This window comes from Somniosus microcephalus, chromosome 4, assembly GCF_052327205.1.
Source record: "Somniosus microcephalus isolate GS21.2 chromosome 4, FLI_Smic_1.0, whole genome shotgun sequence".
Classification (NCBI taxonomy): Eukaryota; Metazoa; Chordata; class Chondrichthyes; order Squaliformes; family Somniosidae; genus Somniosus; species Somniosus microcephalus.
In genome coordinates this window covers 20,668,216-20,680,697 of record NC_140990.1, presented here as the reverse complement: position 1 = coordinate 20,680,697, position 12,482 = coordinate 20,668,216, and the positions used below count along the sequence as shown (strand labels likewise).

General features: G+C 46.0%; 1 protein-coding gene across 1 annotated transcript in view; it reads left to right on the top strand.

Moving 5' to 3' along the window:
* LOC147118376 (uncharacterized) overlaps positions 1-11,717 on the top strand; it is a 73,742-nt gene extending 62,025 nt beyond the window's left edge. The window contains 2 exon segments of the mRNA XM_085983899.1: positions 6,041-6,613; positions 11,500-11,717. Of these exon segments, the coding sequence (XP_085840025.1) occupies positions 6,041-6,613; positions 11,500-11,717 (791 nt within the window).
* The last annotated feature ends 765 nt before the right edge of the window (positions 11,718-12,482 follow it).

The following is a 12,482-nucleotide window of genomic DNA, read 5'->3' as shown; positions in this document are numbered from 1 at the left end:
TGCTTCAGCAATGCAACAAGACCTGGACGACGTTCAGGCTTGGGCTGGTAATTGGCTGGTGACATTCACGCCATAATAGTGACACAATGACTATCTCCAACAAGCGAGCGTCTAACCACCGCCCCTTGACTATCAATGGCATTACCATCGCCGAATCCCCCGTCATCAACATCCTGGGGTCACCATTGATCAGAAAGTTAACTGGACCAGCCACATAACTACTGTAGCAACAAGCACAGTTCAGAGGCAAGCTATTCTGCGGCGAATGTCTCATCTTCTGATTCCCCAAAGCCGTTCCACCACCTACAAGTCACAAGTCAGGAGTCTGATGGAATACTTTCCACTTGCCTGGATTTGTGCAGCTCAACACTCAAGAAGCTCGACACCATCCAGGATAAAGCATCCCACTTGATCCCACCCCATCCAGCACCTTAAACATTCACTCTCTATACTACCAGCGCACTGTAGCTGCAGTGTGTACCATCTACCAGATGCACTGCTGCCAAGGCTTCTTCGGCAGCACTTCCCAAACCCGCGACCTGTATGATCTAGAAGGACAAGGGCAGGAGGTGCTTGGGAACCCCGTCTCCTGCATGTTCCCCTGCAAGTCACACACTATCCTGACTTGGAAATTAATCGCCGTACCTTCATCGTCGCTAGGTCAAAATCCTGGAACTCCCTCCCTAGCAGCACTGTGGGAGTACCTTCACCACAAAGACTGCAGAGGTTCAAGAAAGCGTCTCACCACCACCTTCTCAAGGGCAATTAGGCATGGACAATCAATGGTGGCCTTGCCAGCGACGCCCACATCCCAGGAACGAATGAAGACAGAGGGAGGACAGGCGTGTAAGACTCTAATAATTCTAATAATTTTATTGAACTCTTATGTATGTTCTTATAATGTAACTCCGCCCCGTGTAATTTCCCCCAATGTAAGTCTGCCCCTGTGTAATTTCCCCCAATGTAACTCCGCCCCCTGTGTAATTTCCCCCAATGTAAGTCTGCCCCTGTGTAAGTTCCCCCAATGTAACTCCGCCCCGTGTTATTTCCCCTAATGTAAGTCTGCCCCTGTGTAATTTCCCCAATGTAACTCCGCCCCCTGTGTAATTTCCCCCAGTGTAACTCCGCCCCTGTGTAATTTCCCCCAATGTAAATCCGCCTCTGTGTAATATCCCCAATGTAACTCCGCCCCGTGCAATTTCCCCCAATGTAACTCCGCCCCTGTGTAATTTGCCCCAAAGTAACTCCGCCCCTGTATAATTTCCCCCAATGTAAATCAGCCCCTGTGTAATTTCCCCGAATGTAACTCCACCCTGTGTAATTTCCCCCAATGTAAGTCTGCCCCTGTTTAATTTCCCCAATGTAACTCCGCCCCTGTGTAATTTCCCCCAATGTAACTCCACCCCCTGTGTAATTTCCCCCAATATAACTCCGCCCCTGTGTAATTTCCCCCAATGTAAATCCGCCCCTGTGTAATTTCCCCAATGTAACTCCGCCCGGTGCAATTTCCCCCAATGTAACTCCGCCCCTGTGTAATTTACCCCAATGTAAGTCCGCCCCTGTATAATTTACCCCAATGTAAACCCGCCCCTGTGTCATTTCCCCCAATGTAACTCTGCCCTTGTGTAATTTCCCCCAATGTAAGTCCACCCCGTGTAATTTTCCCCAATGTGACTCCGCCCCGTGTAATTACCCCCAATGTAAGTCCGCCCCGTGTAATTTCCCCAATGTAACACTGCCCCTGTTTAATTTCCCCAATGTAACCCCGCCCCGTTCAATTTCCCCCAATGTAACTCCGCCCCAGTGTAATTACCCCAATGTAACTCCGCCCCTGTGTAATTTCCCGCAATGTAACTCCGCCCCTGTGTAATTTCCCGCAATGTAACTCCGCCCCTGTGTAATTTCCCCCAATGTAACTCCGCCCCTGTGTAATTTCCCCAATGTAACTCCGCCCCCTGTGTAATTTCCCCCAATGTAACTCCGCCCCCTGTGTAATTTCCCGCAATGTAACTCCGCCCCTGTGTAATTTCCCCCAATGTAACTCCGCCCCTGTGTAATTTCCCGCAATGTAACTCCGCCCCTGTGTAATTTCCCCAATGTAACTCCGCCCCCTGTGTAATTTCCCCCAATGTAACTCCGCCCCTGTGTAATTTCCCGCAATGAAACTCCACTCCCTGTGTAATTTCCCCCAATGCAACTCCGCCCCTGTGTAATTTCCCCCAATGTAACTCCACTCCCTGTGTAATTTCCCCCAATGTAACTCCGCCCCTGTGAAATTTCCCCAATGAAACTCCGCCCCCTGTGTAATTTCCCCCAATGTAACTCCGCCCCTGTGAAATTTCCCCAATGAAACTCCGCCCCCTGTGAAATTTCCCCAATGAAACTCCGCCCCCTGTGTAATTTGCCCAATGTAACTCCGCCCCTTTGTAATTTACCCAATGTAACTCTGCCCCTGTGTAATTTCCCTCAATGTAACTCCACCCCTGTGTAATTTCCCCCAATATATCTCCACCACCGTGTAATTTCCCCCAATGTAACTCCACCCCTGTGTAATTTCCCCAATGTAACTCCGCCCCTGTGTAATTTCCCGCAATGTAACTCCGCCCCTGTGTAATTTCCCCCATTGTAACTCCGCCCCTGTGTAATTTCCCCCAATGTAACTCCGCCCCTGTGTAATTTCCCGCAATGTAACTCCGCCCCTGTGTAATTTCCCCCAATATAACTCCGCCCCTGTGTAATTTCCCCCAATGTAACTCCGCCCCTTTGTAATATACCCAATGAAACTCCGCCCCCTGTGTAATTTCCCCCAATGTAACTCCGCCCCTGTGTAATTTCCCCAATGAAACTCCGCCCCCTGTGTAATTTCGCCCAATGTAACTCCGCCCCTGTGTAATTTACCCCAATGTAACTCCGCCCTTGTGTAATTTCCACAATGTAAATCCGCCCCTGTGTAATTTCCCAAATGTAACTCCGCCCCTGTGTAATTTCCCTCAACGTAACTCCGCCCCTGTGTAATTTCCCCCAATATATCTCCACCACCGTGTAATTTCCCCCATTGTAACTCCGCCCCTGTGTAATTTCCCCCAATGTAACTCCGCCCCTGTGTAATTTGCCCCAATGTAACTCCGCCCCTGTGTAATTTCCCGCAATGTAACTCCGCCCCTGTGTAATTTGCCCCAATGTAACTCCGCCCCTGTGTAATTTCCCGCAATGTAACTCCGCCCCTGTGTAATTTCCCCCATGTAACTCCGCCCCTTGTGTAATTTCCCCCAATGTAACTCCGCCCCTTGTGTAATTTCCCCCAATGTAACTCCGCCCCTGTGTAATTGCCCCCAATGTAACTCCGCCCCTTGTGTAATTTCCCCCAATGTAACTCCGCCCTGTGTACTTTCCCCCAATGTAACTTCGCCCCCGTGTAATTTCCCCCAATGTAACTCCGCCCCTTGTGTAATATCCCCCAATGTAACTCCGCCCCTTGTGTAATTTCCCCCAGTGTAACCCCGCCCCTGTGTAATATCCCCCAATGTAACTCATGATAAAAATTGGCCCTTAGTGTTAGGGGCGATTAAATATGTGGGGTTTCGGGGTTACAGGGATAGGGCTTGGGTGGGATGGCTGTCGGTGTAGGGACCGGGTGCTAGGGTTTGGATGATCAGCCATGATCTCGTTGAATGGCGGAGCTGGCTCGAAGGGCCGAATGACCTGCTCCTGCTCCTAGTTTCTATGTTTCTATGTTTCTATTAATATTAATGACACTTACACATATTAAACCTAAGAATCTACAATATAAGTGGGTTCTAAGACGTCGTAATCTGAAGAAGATTGGAACCTGCTGAACAGACTTTAATGCAATAATAAACTATAGGAATGCACAAGGTGCTTTCTCGGCTCCGGGTCAGATGGTCAGGAGAACAACTGGATACAATCGACTAAAAAGTATTAGAAAATGTGAGATAATGAGGTACTAACCGTAATAAGAAGAATCGACAAAGGACAGAAAACATCGTGCAGACTCGCTAAAGAGAATTATAACATTTACACGGTGACCTCATATGTTAACATGTTACATATTAATCAAAAATAATCAGAACGTGTTGACACGTTATCATCACGTTAGCAAAGCGATATTTAGACTATCAAAGGTACGACACGCAAAAGTTCTAGGGGACTTGAACTTCTAGCTTTGCCCACTCTAGGTATATTAAAATTAAAGTCTTAGAACTTTTCCTGGTGAGTGCTCCCATCACCATCTGTCGGTACCGGTAATCGCTTGGTCACTGTAGGTAGTGACACGTGCAATATGATTGAAAACCTTAATTCAGACGTTTCAGAGTTTCCTAGTTTATGAACGTGTTCGATGGGTTCTGGATACGGACTAGACTGCAAAAATCCAAATGTATATTTAGCCTATTATGAGGCAAAAACCTCATACTCTCCACTTACCGAATGGATGCAGCTGCCAGAACATTCAAGAAGTCAGGCGACAAAATTGGACGCAATACTCTTGCTGGGACCGAACCAGTGTTTTACTGAAGTTTATCTTAACTTCCTTGCTTTTGTACTCTATGCCTCTATTTATAAAGCCAAGATATTTGTATGCCTTTTTAACAGCCTTATCAACTTGTCCTGCCACTCTCAAAATGTTGTGCACGTGCATACCCAGGACTCTCTGTTCCTGCACCCGCTTTAAAATTGTACCAATTAGTTTAATTTGCCTCTCCTCGTGCTTCCTTCCAAAATGCATCACTTCACACTTCTCTGCGTTAAATTGCAATATGTGACACCTGTTTATGCCTGTATTTGTGTTCGTGGGGTTCAACAAAGATTCCCCCTCCCTGTTTTCCGGCTGTTATGCATCGTCACAATCTCTTCCCAGCGCGCGCTATGAATCATTTCCTTACGCTGCAAATCTTAAAGCAACTGAGAGTGAAGTTTTTGGTAGTTTTGTAAAGCTACCGTTTGAAAAATAACATCTTATAGATTGAAATCAGGAATGAAGGACATACTCATGGAGACAGGACTGAAACCCGCATGAGGTGGTTCCCCCGTGGCACTAACCACGCTACCCATGTGATTCATTTCAGCATAGTGGAATGGCGCCTCCTGTTAGTTTCAGTCTGATGGTAATCTAACGGGTTCAGCAGATATTGAGCAGGTGAAGGTGCTCATATCCCTCCGAGAAATTGACAATAAAGTCGTCTGATGACGGTAAGTTATTAACCTGAAGTGACAATATATCGGTTTTAATATAGATGAACACGTTCAGTATATTTCACTCACTCTCACTGAGACTGATTTGGTTGACGAGTGATCGGGTTTGATTAACCATCTGTTGGGGACACACAAGGGAAAGACTTCCTCTGGTCTCTTTGTGGAAATCTCGACGGAAAGCTGTTTTAACGAAACCGTAAGCTTATTCTTTTAGATTGCCCTCACCAGTTCGTTAGAAATAGCGGCCAGAGGAAATCTATCGCACACAGCGGAAAGCTCACTGTAGCCACGAAATGTACCTGACAATGAAGTTCAAGTTCTCGCTGAGCCGTAACACACCGGCAAAGAACCAACAAACATTCAGTCTGACAGATTTGGGCCCATTAAATAAAGCCCCAAACCTCAGCAAACTTAAAGTTTTCATCACATCAGAGGCTCCCACTGAGTGACTGATTCCACCTTGAGATACTTCAAGCTGTGGCTCAAAGGGCTTCAAGTGACCCAGGACCATCATTTGAATCTCCTTTCAGGATATGGCGGGTGATTGGAGATTCCGTCTTGGAGCGGAACAATGAGACCAAGAAATGACGTTGAACCAATAGGAGCCTCTGACGGGGTCTATTCCGGTTCGCGATTGGACTTTTAACCGGACCGACAAGTTCGGGCTCGGCAGCGGCCATGCGGATATTCAGCGCCTGGTGTGTGTTTGGGGTGATTATTGTCGGTAAGGATGAATCCAATCATGTCGTGTTCAAAGTAAAGTGGTAATATTATTTAATTGACACCTATTAATACTCGGTCTTATCTTGTTCTTCAAAACATGTTACAGGTCAGAGTGATGGAGATTCTGTTACTCAGTCCCAGCCTTCAGAGAGCAGGAGAGAAGGTAAAGCGGTGACTATAAGATGTACCTATAGTACCGCAGCCAACGACTATTATTTATATTGGTACCGGCGGCAACCAGAGAAGGGGCTCCAGTTTGTAATCAGGAGACGGGCCTTGTATACAGAAGAACAGAAAGGAGAAGGTTTTGGAATCCGTTTCTCTGCTGAGCTCCAGACCTCGTCTAACTTCATCAGTTTAACCATCTCCGGGCTGCAGGTGACTGACGCTGCCGTATATTACTGCGCCCTGGGACTCACAGTAATGGAAAGCAGTCTCAGCCCTGTACAAAAACTGCCATTGGACTGTAGGACGGAGCTCCTGTCTGTTGGGGTTGTGTGGAATCGCGGGCAGATGCAGCCACAATGTGCAGCGCGCTGTCAGGCGCTCAAACACACACCGAGAGGAAAACAAATTAACCTCGGATCAAACTGTCACCCAACTGTTTCCAGGAGCGGCCGAGAAAACAAACTGCCTAATCCAATCGGCCCGAAAGATCGATCACAGAATCAACCGACCGGTTAAACTGTTCTTTCTGCGTCTGATCGGCTGTTTCCTTTAAAATTGTGGATCGATTTTCAGATCAGCTCCGAGAAGGAGGATGTTAATAGGACAAGTAAAAAAATAAAAGATTAGTCTAGAGGAGGTGCAAATGGATGCAGTAGAATTATTACCAGCATCTGCTGTCCTTAAAAATGGGAGCAGTGGTTATGATCTGAAATTGTTGAACGTAGTGCGGAAGGCTGTGAAGTGCCTTATCGAAACCGAACTATCCCTTAGTTTCTACTGTTCGGTTTTACTGCCACCATGTGGCCAAAGATAACCATTGCACCTAACGTGAAAATGGATGCCAGTAACTGTTTCTGATATTAATGTGTCAAGAAACAGCTTACACTGATGTACCACCTCATCACCTTCTGCGGGATGTCGCAAAGGAGTTAAAGTGCAACTAATTGCAGATGTACGAGGCCGATCTGGCGCAGAAAGATCAGCAAAAGTGGCTCGATTCCTGTTAATGTATTTCTGTTGAACTTGTTTGAAGGGAGGAATATTGACCGGGACACAGTGTGGGGCCCTGTAAGCTTTAATGTCCACCTCAGCAGACAAAGTTCGGTGGGAATAGGTTATTGGTTCATGATATTACCTGGAAGATAGGGCCTTTTCAGTACTGCACCGATTGGAAGCCTCATTAATAAGCTTGGGTTCTGAAGATGAAGTGGAATCCACAAGATACTGATTCTGAAACTAGATTCAATTCACTTTAGCCAAGATGCTCGTAAAATGCGAAATGGGTTCTGTTGCCATTTTGAATCCACTGTGTTAAAATAATACCGGTTAATATCGTTACCAAAAAGAAGGCAGAGGGGTGACCTTGTAGATGTCTATAAAATTAAGAACGGTTTCGAGAGAGTGGATACAGAGAGAATGCTTCCACTTGTGGGGAAGAGCTTAACTAGAGGCCATCAATATAAGATAGTCACCAAGAAATCCAATAGGGAATTCAGCAGAAAACTCTTTATCCAAAGAGTGGTGAGAATGTGGAACTTGCTACCACAGGGAGTGGTTGAAGCGAATAGTATAGATGCATTTAAGGGGAGGCTGGGCAAACAAATGAGGGAGAAGGGAATAGAGGGTTACGCTGATAGATTTAGATGAGGAAAGACGGGATGAGGCTCGAGTGGAGCACATACAAAGGCATGGACTGTTCGGGGCGAATGGCGTGTTTCTGTCCCGTGTAGCCTGTGTAATACTATGTAATCCATTAAGCATACATATATTAATATCACAAATAGCAACTTCAAGAGTGCAATTACAAAACTTGTGGTTAGTGCAATTTAAATTCATAGATTCTTGAGTCTTATGGCACAGACGGAGGCCATTTCTCCCATCGTGCCTATGCTGGCTCTTTGAAGCAGCTATTCAGTCAGTCCCAGTCCCCTGCACTTTCTCCAAAGCCCTGTAAATCTTTCCTTTTCAAGTATTTATCTAGTTCCCTTTTGAATTTAATATTGAATCTTGAAGCAGTGCATTCCAGATCATTACACGCTGCGTTAAAACATCTCATCACCCCCCTGGTTATTTTTCAAATTAGCTTAAATCTGTGTCCTCAGATTACGGCCCCTCCTGTAGGGACACCCGTCGGGACCTCGCAAGTGCCGGTTTCAAGCAATGGAAGCGCATGCGCTGAAAACCAGCACTTCCGATCTGTCAAGAATCTTCTTGGCAGATCGCACGCCTGCCCTGAAGAAGGGCCTCTGCGGGTGGAGAGTTCCTCTTTCTGCAGAACCTCCGCCCGCTGAAATCCCTTAAAAATCTTACGCCTGTTAAAAGCAGGCGAAAGGCCTGCTTTTACCAGTATAAGAGCTTAAAAGGTGAAAAATATTTTTTTCACTCATTTATAATTGTAAAATACTTTTTTAAAAAGGGAAGTTTATTTTTAGCACTGCAAACGTTTTTTATTGAAAAAAATTAATTTTTGTTTAAAATATTTAATTTAATGTAATTGTAACTAATTTTAAAAACGTGATTTGTTTTTAAAGTTATTTAATGTTTTGATGTGTTTTTGGAGTAATCTCCATTCATACTTTTGATAGGTCTAAGCTGTCAAAAGTATGAAGGGAGATTCCCTTCTTTCATTGGATCCCCATGGCCCACGTGATCCCAGGGAGGCTTGCGAACCGCATGCGCCCCTGGGATACCTGGGCCCTGCGCATTTCGTAGAACAGAAGCCCAGGAGCGGAAGTGGCCGGACCTCTGGAGCCCTCAGGTAAGGGCGTAGAATTTTTCCAGATCGGAGACCTCTGCACGCAAGAAGCCTCCGAACGGAAAATACGGGCCTTTATCTCACTGTCAAGTCTATCACAACCCTTCATTATTTTGAACACCTCTATTAGATCTCCCTTTAATCTTCACTGCTCTAAGTCGAACAATCACAAGTTCTCTAGTCTCCGCATAACTGAAGTCCCCCATCACTTGTACAATTCTATAAAATCTCCCCTGTACCTTATCCAAGGAGCTGACATCCATCCTGAAGTGTGGCTGAATTAATTTGAATCAATATTTCTCCTAGAGATTATTCCTCCGGATAGATGATCTCTGAAAATTGGACTGAGACGCAATCTGAGCATGATTAATATTGATAATAAAATTAATTGACATGATAGGTTACACAGTGCCCTAGGTACTCAGCAATATCGGCCTCTGCATGTTTCATGTTTCAATAAGATCAATGGCGCCACCTGCTGCAAGACGCTGAGATTTTCTTAAAAAAGGATTCATAATTTCGTACAAAACAACAACATACATTTACCCAGTGAAGTTCACCGATAGGAGTTTCTCAGAGTAAACCACAAGAGTGACAAGAGATCAGGAGGAACTATGGGCGGAAGGAACAAAACCATTATACAAATTCTGAGGAATTTCTTATGGGAATGTGTAAATTTATTTAGGAAGAAGCTGGAAAAGAAGAAGGGAATCTCAGCAGTAAAAATAGCACGCAACCGCCTCTAATGGTGGAGTACGAGGATCAGCTTCACCTGAGTTTCCAGTGGGCGGCTGCGCAGCTGCGCCGCTCTTACGCCGGGTTGAAACTTGCCGCAATGAGCGCAGAGCGCATGAAACCGTCCACATTTCACATGCGTTTACGTGACGTACAGTCGGCCATTCTGCTGTGACGTGGGGCGGCCATGTTTCTGTGATGTACAGCCGGCCATGTTTTTGGGACGTGCCGTCGGCCATGTTTGAATGACTTACTGTCGGCCATGATTGGGCCACTACTGTTGCCCGTGTTTCTGTGACGTCTCGTCACGTGCAACTATGTTTATATTTTAGTAAAACAGCACGGTTGAAATAAAATATGATTTCAATTTCCACCAAAGAAGCCATCTCACTTTCTTAATAAAATTAAGAGAATTTGCTGCAGTCATAAAGATGCAGACAGCGACGATTAAAACCAGTGGCGAGTTGCGCATGTGCGGAAAGTGCTCCCAAAGTGCAACGCGGCCGAGATCCACACCGGGGCATGTGTGTGCCGCTTAGCATTGTGGGAATTTCTGTCCTTCAATCATTGACAGGGTGTAATGCAACTGAAACACTTTATCCAATTTAGACCACCCTCCTGAGGGGCTCCTGCCACACGGACCGAGCGCTCCTCATAGACTAATAGAACTTGGTCAGATTTATCCCAGTTAATCTAATGCACGGAAGTTAACTGAGGCGGCCAGAGACCACAAGCAACAAGAACACTAAAAGAGCTCGGAAACCTCTCTATTTCCCCCGCAGGTCTGCAGAATCATTCAACTACTTTTCTCTTTCATGTCCTCTACCATTCGGTTGTGTGTTTCCAACTCCTCTGTTTCCAAGTTTGGAAAGTTGCATCTATCTTTCCGTGGAACTACAAGAAAGTAATGTTAGAGAATTGCCCCAGCACCAGAACTCATTAAATAGCCGGTTTTGAAGGAATACACGGGATGAAATAACAAACACAGGAGGAACATGGGAAACAGATCCTGTCCTATTAACGGATCGACCAGCAGGAGGTTGCTGACGCTGTCAGCAAACCTCTTTCTCGGGGCTGATCGGAACATCGATCCATAACTTTAAGGGAAATCAGCTGATCAGAAGCAGAAAGGACAGCTTAACCGATCGATTCATTCAGTGATCGATCTTTCGGGCCGATTGGATTATGCAGTTTGTTTTCTCGGCCGCTCCTGGAATCAATTGGGTGACAGTTTGATCCGAGGTTAATTTGGTTTCCTCTCGGTGTGTGTTTGAGCGCCTGACAGCGCGCTGCACATTGTGGCTGCATCTGCCCGCGATTCCACACAACCCCAACAGACAGGAGCTCCGCCCTACAGTCCAACGGAAGTTTTTACACAGGGTGAGACTGCTTTCCATCACTGTGAGTCCCAGAGAGAAGGCGCAGCAATACACGGCAGCGTCAGTCAGCTGCAGCCCGGAGATGGTTAAACTGGTGAATTTAGTAGAGGTGTTGAGCGCTACAGAGAAACGGGTTTTAGCAAATTCTGCTTTATCTTCAGCACCGCCCGAGAATTTGCTCAGTATAAACTCGGTCTGTGTGTCTGGGTGTTGCCGGTACCAGTGTAAATAATAATAGCTCACTGTAGTATCATAACTACAGTTTAAAGTCACCGCTTCACTTTCTGTCTTAACTCCTGAGGACGGCGGCTGAGTGACAGAATCTCCAAGACTCAGATCTGAAAAAACATGTTCAAACAGCAAAAGATCAGACCGGCGGGTGCTTAAAATTCAGATTCAAAACATGTTTCGAAAAGAGGGAAAAGGTTAAATGAGTTTGGTCCACAATTACCTTTCAGAAATGCCCCCCACATAGCCCAGATGCTGAGTAGCCGCATTGTCGCAGTCCGATCTGTAAAAGTGGGGTAGGATATTTAAACACACCCGTTCTAAACCCCGCCCTCAATAATCTGCTGTCGTATCTCGGGATGCTCTCACCTCACTTCCTGGTGTCCCCAGTGGTACTGTGAGACCGGTAGGTAGTGAGCTGGCTGCCAGTGAATGGAAACACCCCGAGCTGGGCTACAGTCAATCTTCGTATAGGGGATTGGTTAGAGGCCATGTGTGAGAACGAACCCCTTCTCTGATAATTGTAACCGGGAAGCTCAGCGATTGTTAATGGTGACAGAAATCATTCCAGCATTAGAGGGACATTCTGAAGTTCAATGGACTTTGGGGGAACTTTGTATTTCGAGGAGATGTATAAACGGCTGCACACTATTGCAGGCAGGCACCGCAGGTGCATCAAAAGACAAAAGGGGAGTTAAGGCGCCACAAATGGATTTAGTGGGCCACACCCGCTGTTGTTGAGAATTGTGTTGTGTTTGCCCTTTTAAGAATTTCCCTGCGACTCTCGCAGTGGAGGCTGAATTCTTAATTCTGTTTATCGGTGTGAGAGCGCCCTCTGGTGAGCACTATCTGAAACTCTCAGTGTAGGTTTTTGTGCGGGATCCGCTATATCTCTGTAGCAGCGTAGGGCTCCTGGCGCATAATACACGGCGGTGTCGGAGATCAGGGCCTTGCTGATCGTTAGCTTGGTAATCTAGGTAGTTTGGTTGAGCGTAGAAGAGAATCGGTCAGTGAAGTCAGGGTTCAGGATTATTATCCCTGCATAAAGATAAAACATGTACTGTGGAGACTGCCCGGGGTCCTGACTATACCAGAAATCAGAAAGGGTAGAATAGCTTGGTTTCAAGATGCAGTTTAGTGTGCCATTACTTTCCTCTTCAACCGCCATTTCAGGATCCGGCTGTTCCACTGTGTCTTGGTGGCTCCATTCGAAAATAAAATAATAGTACTAGTCAACATCTTAATCACAATGCTCATCATCATTTAACCAATAATAACATGTG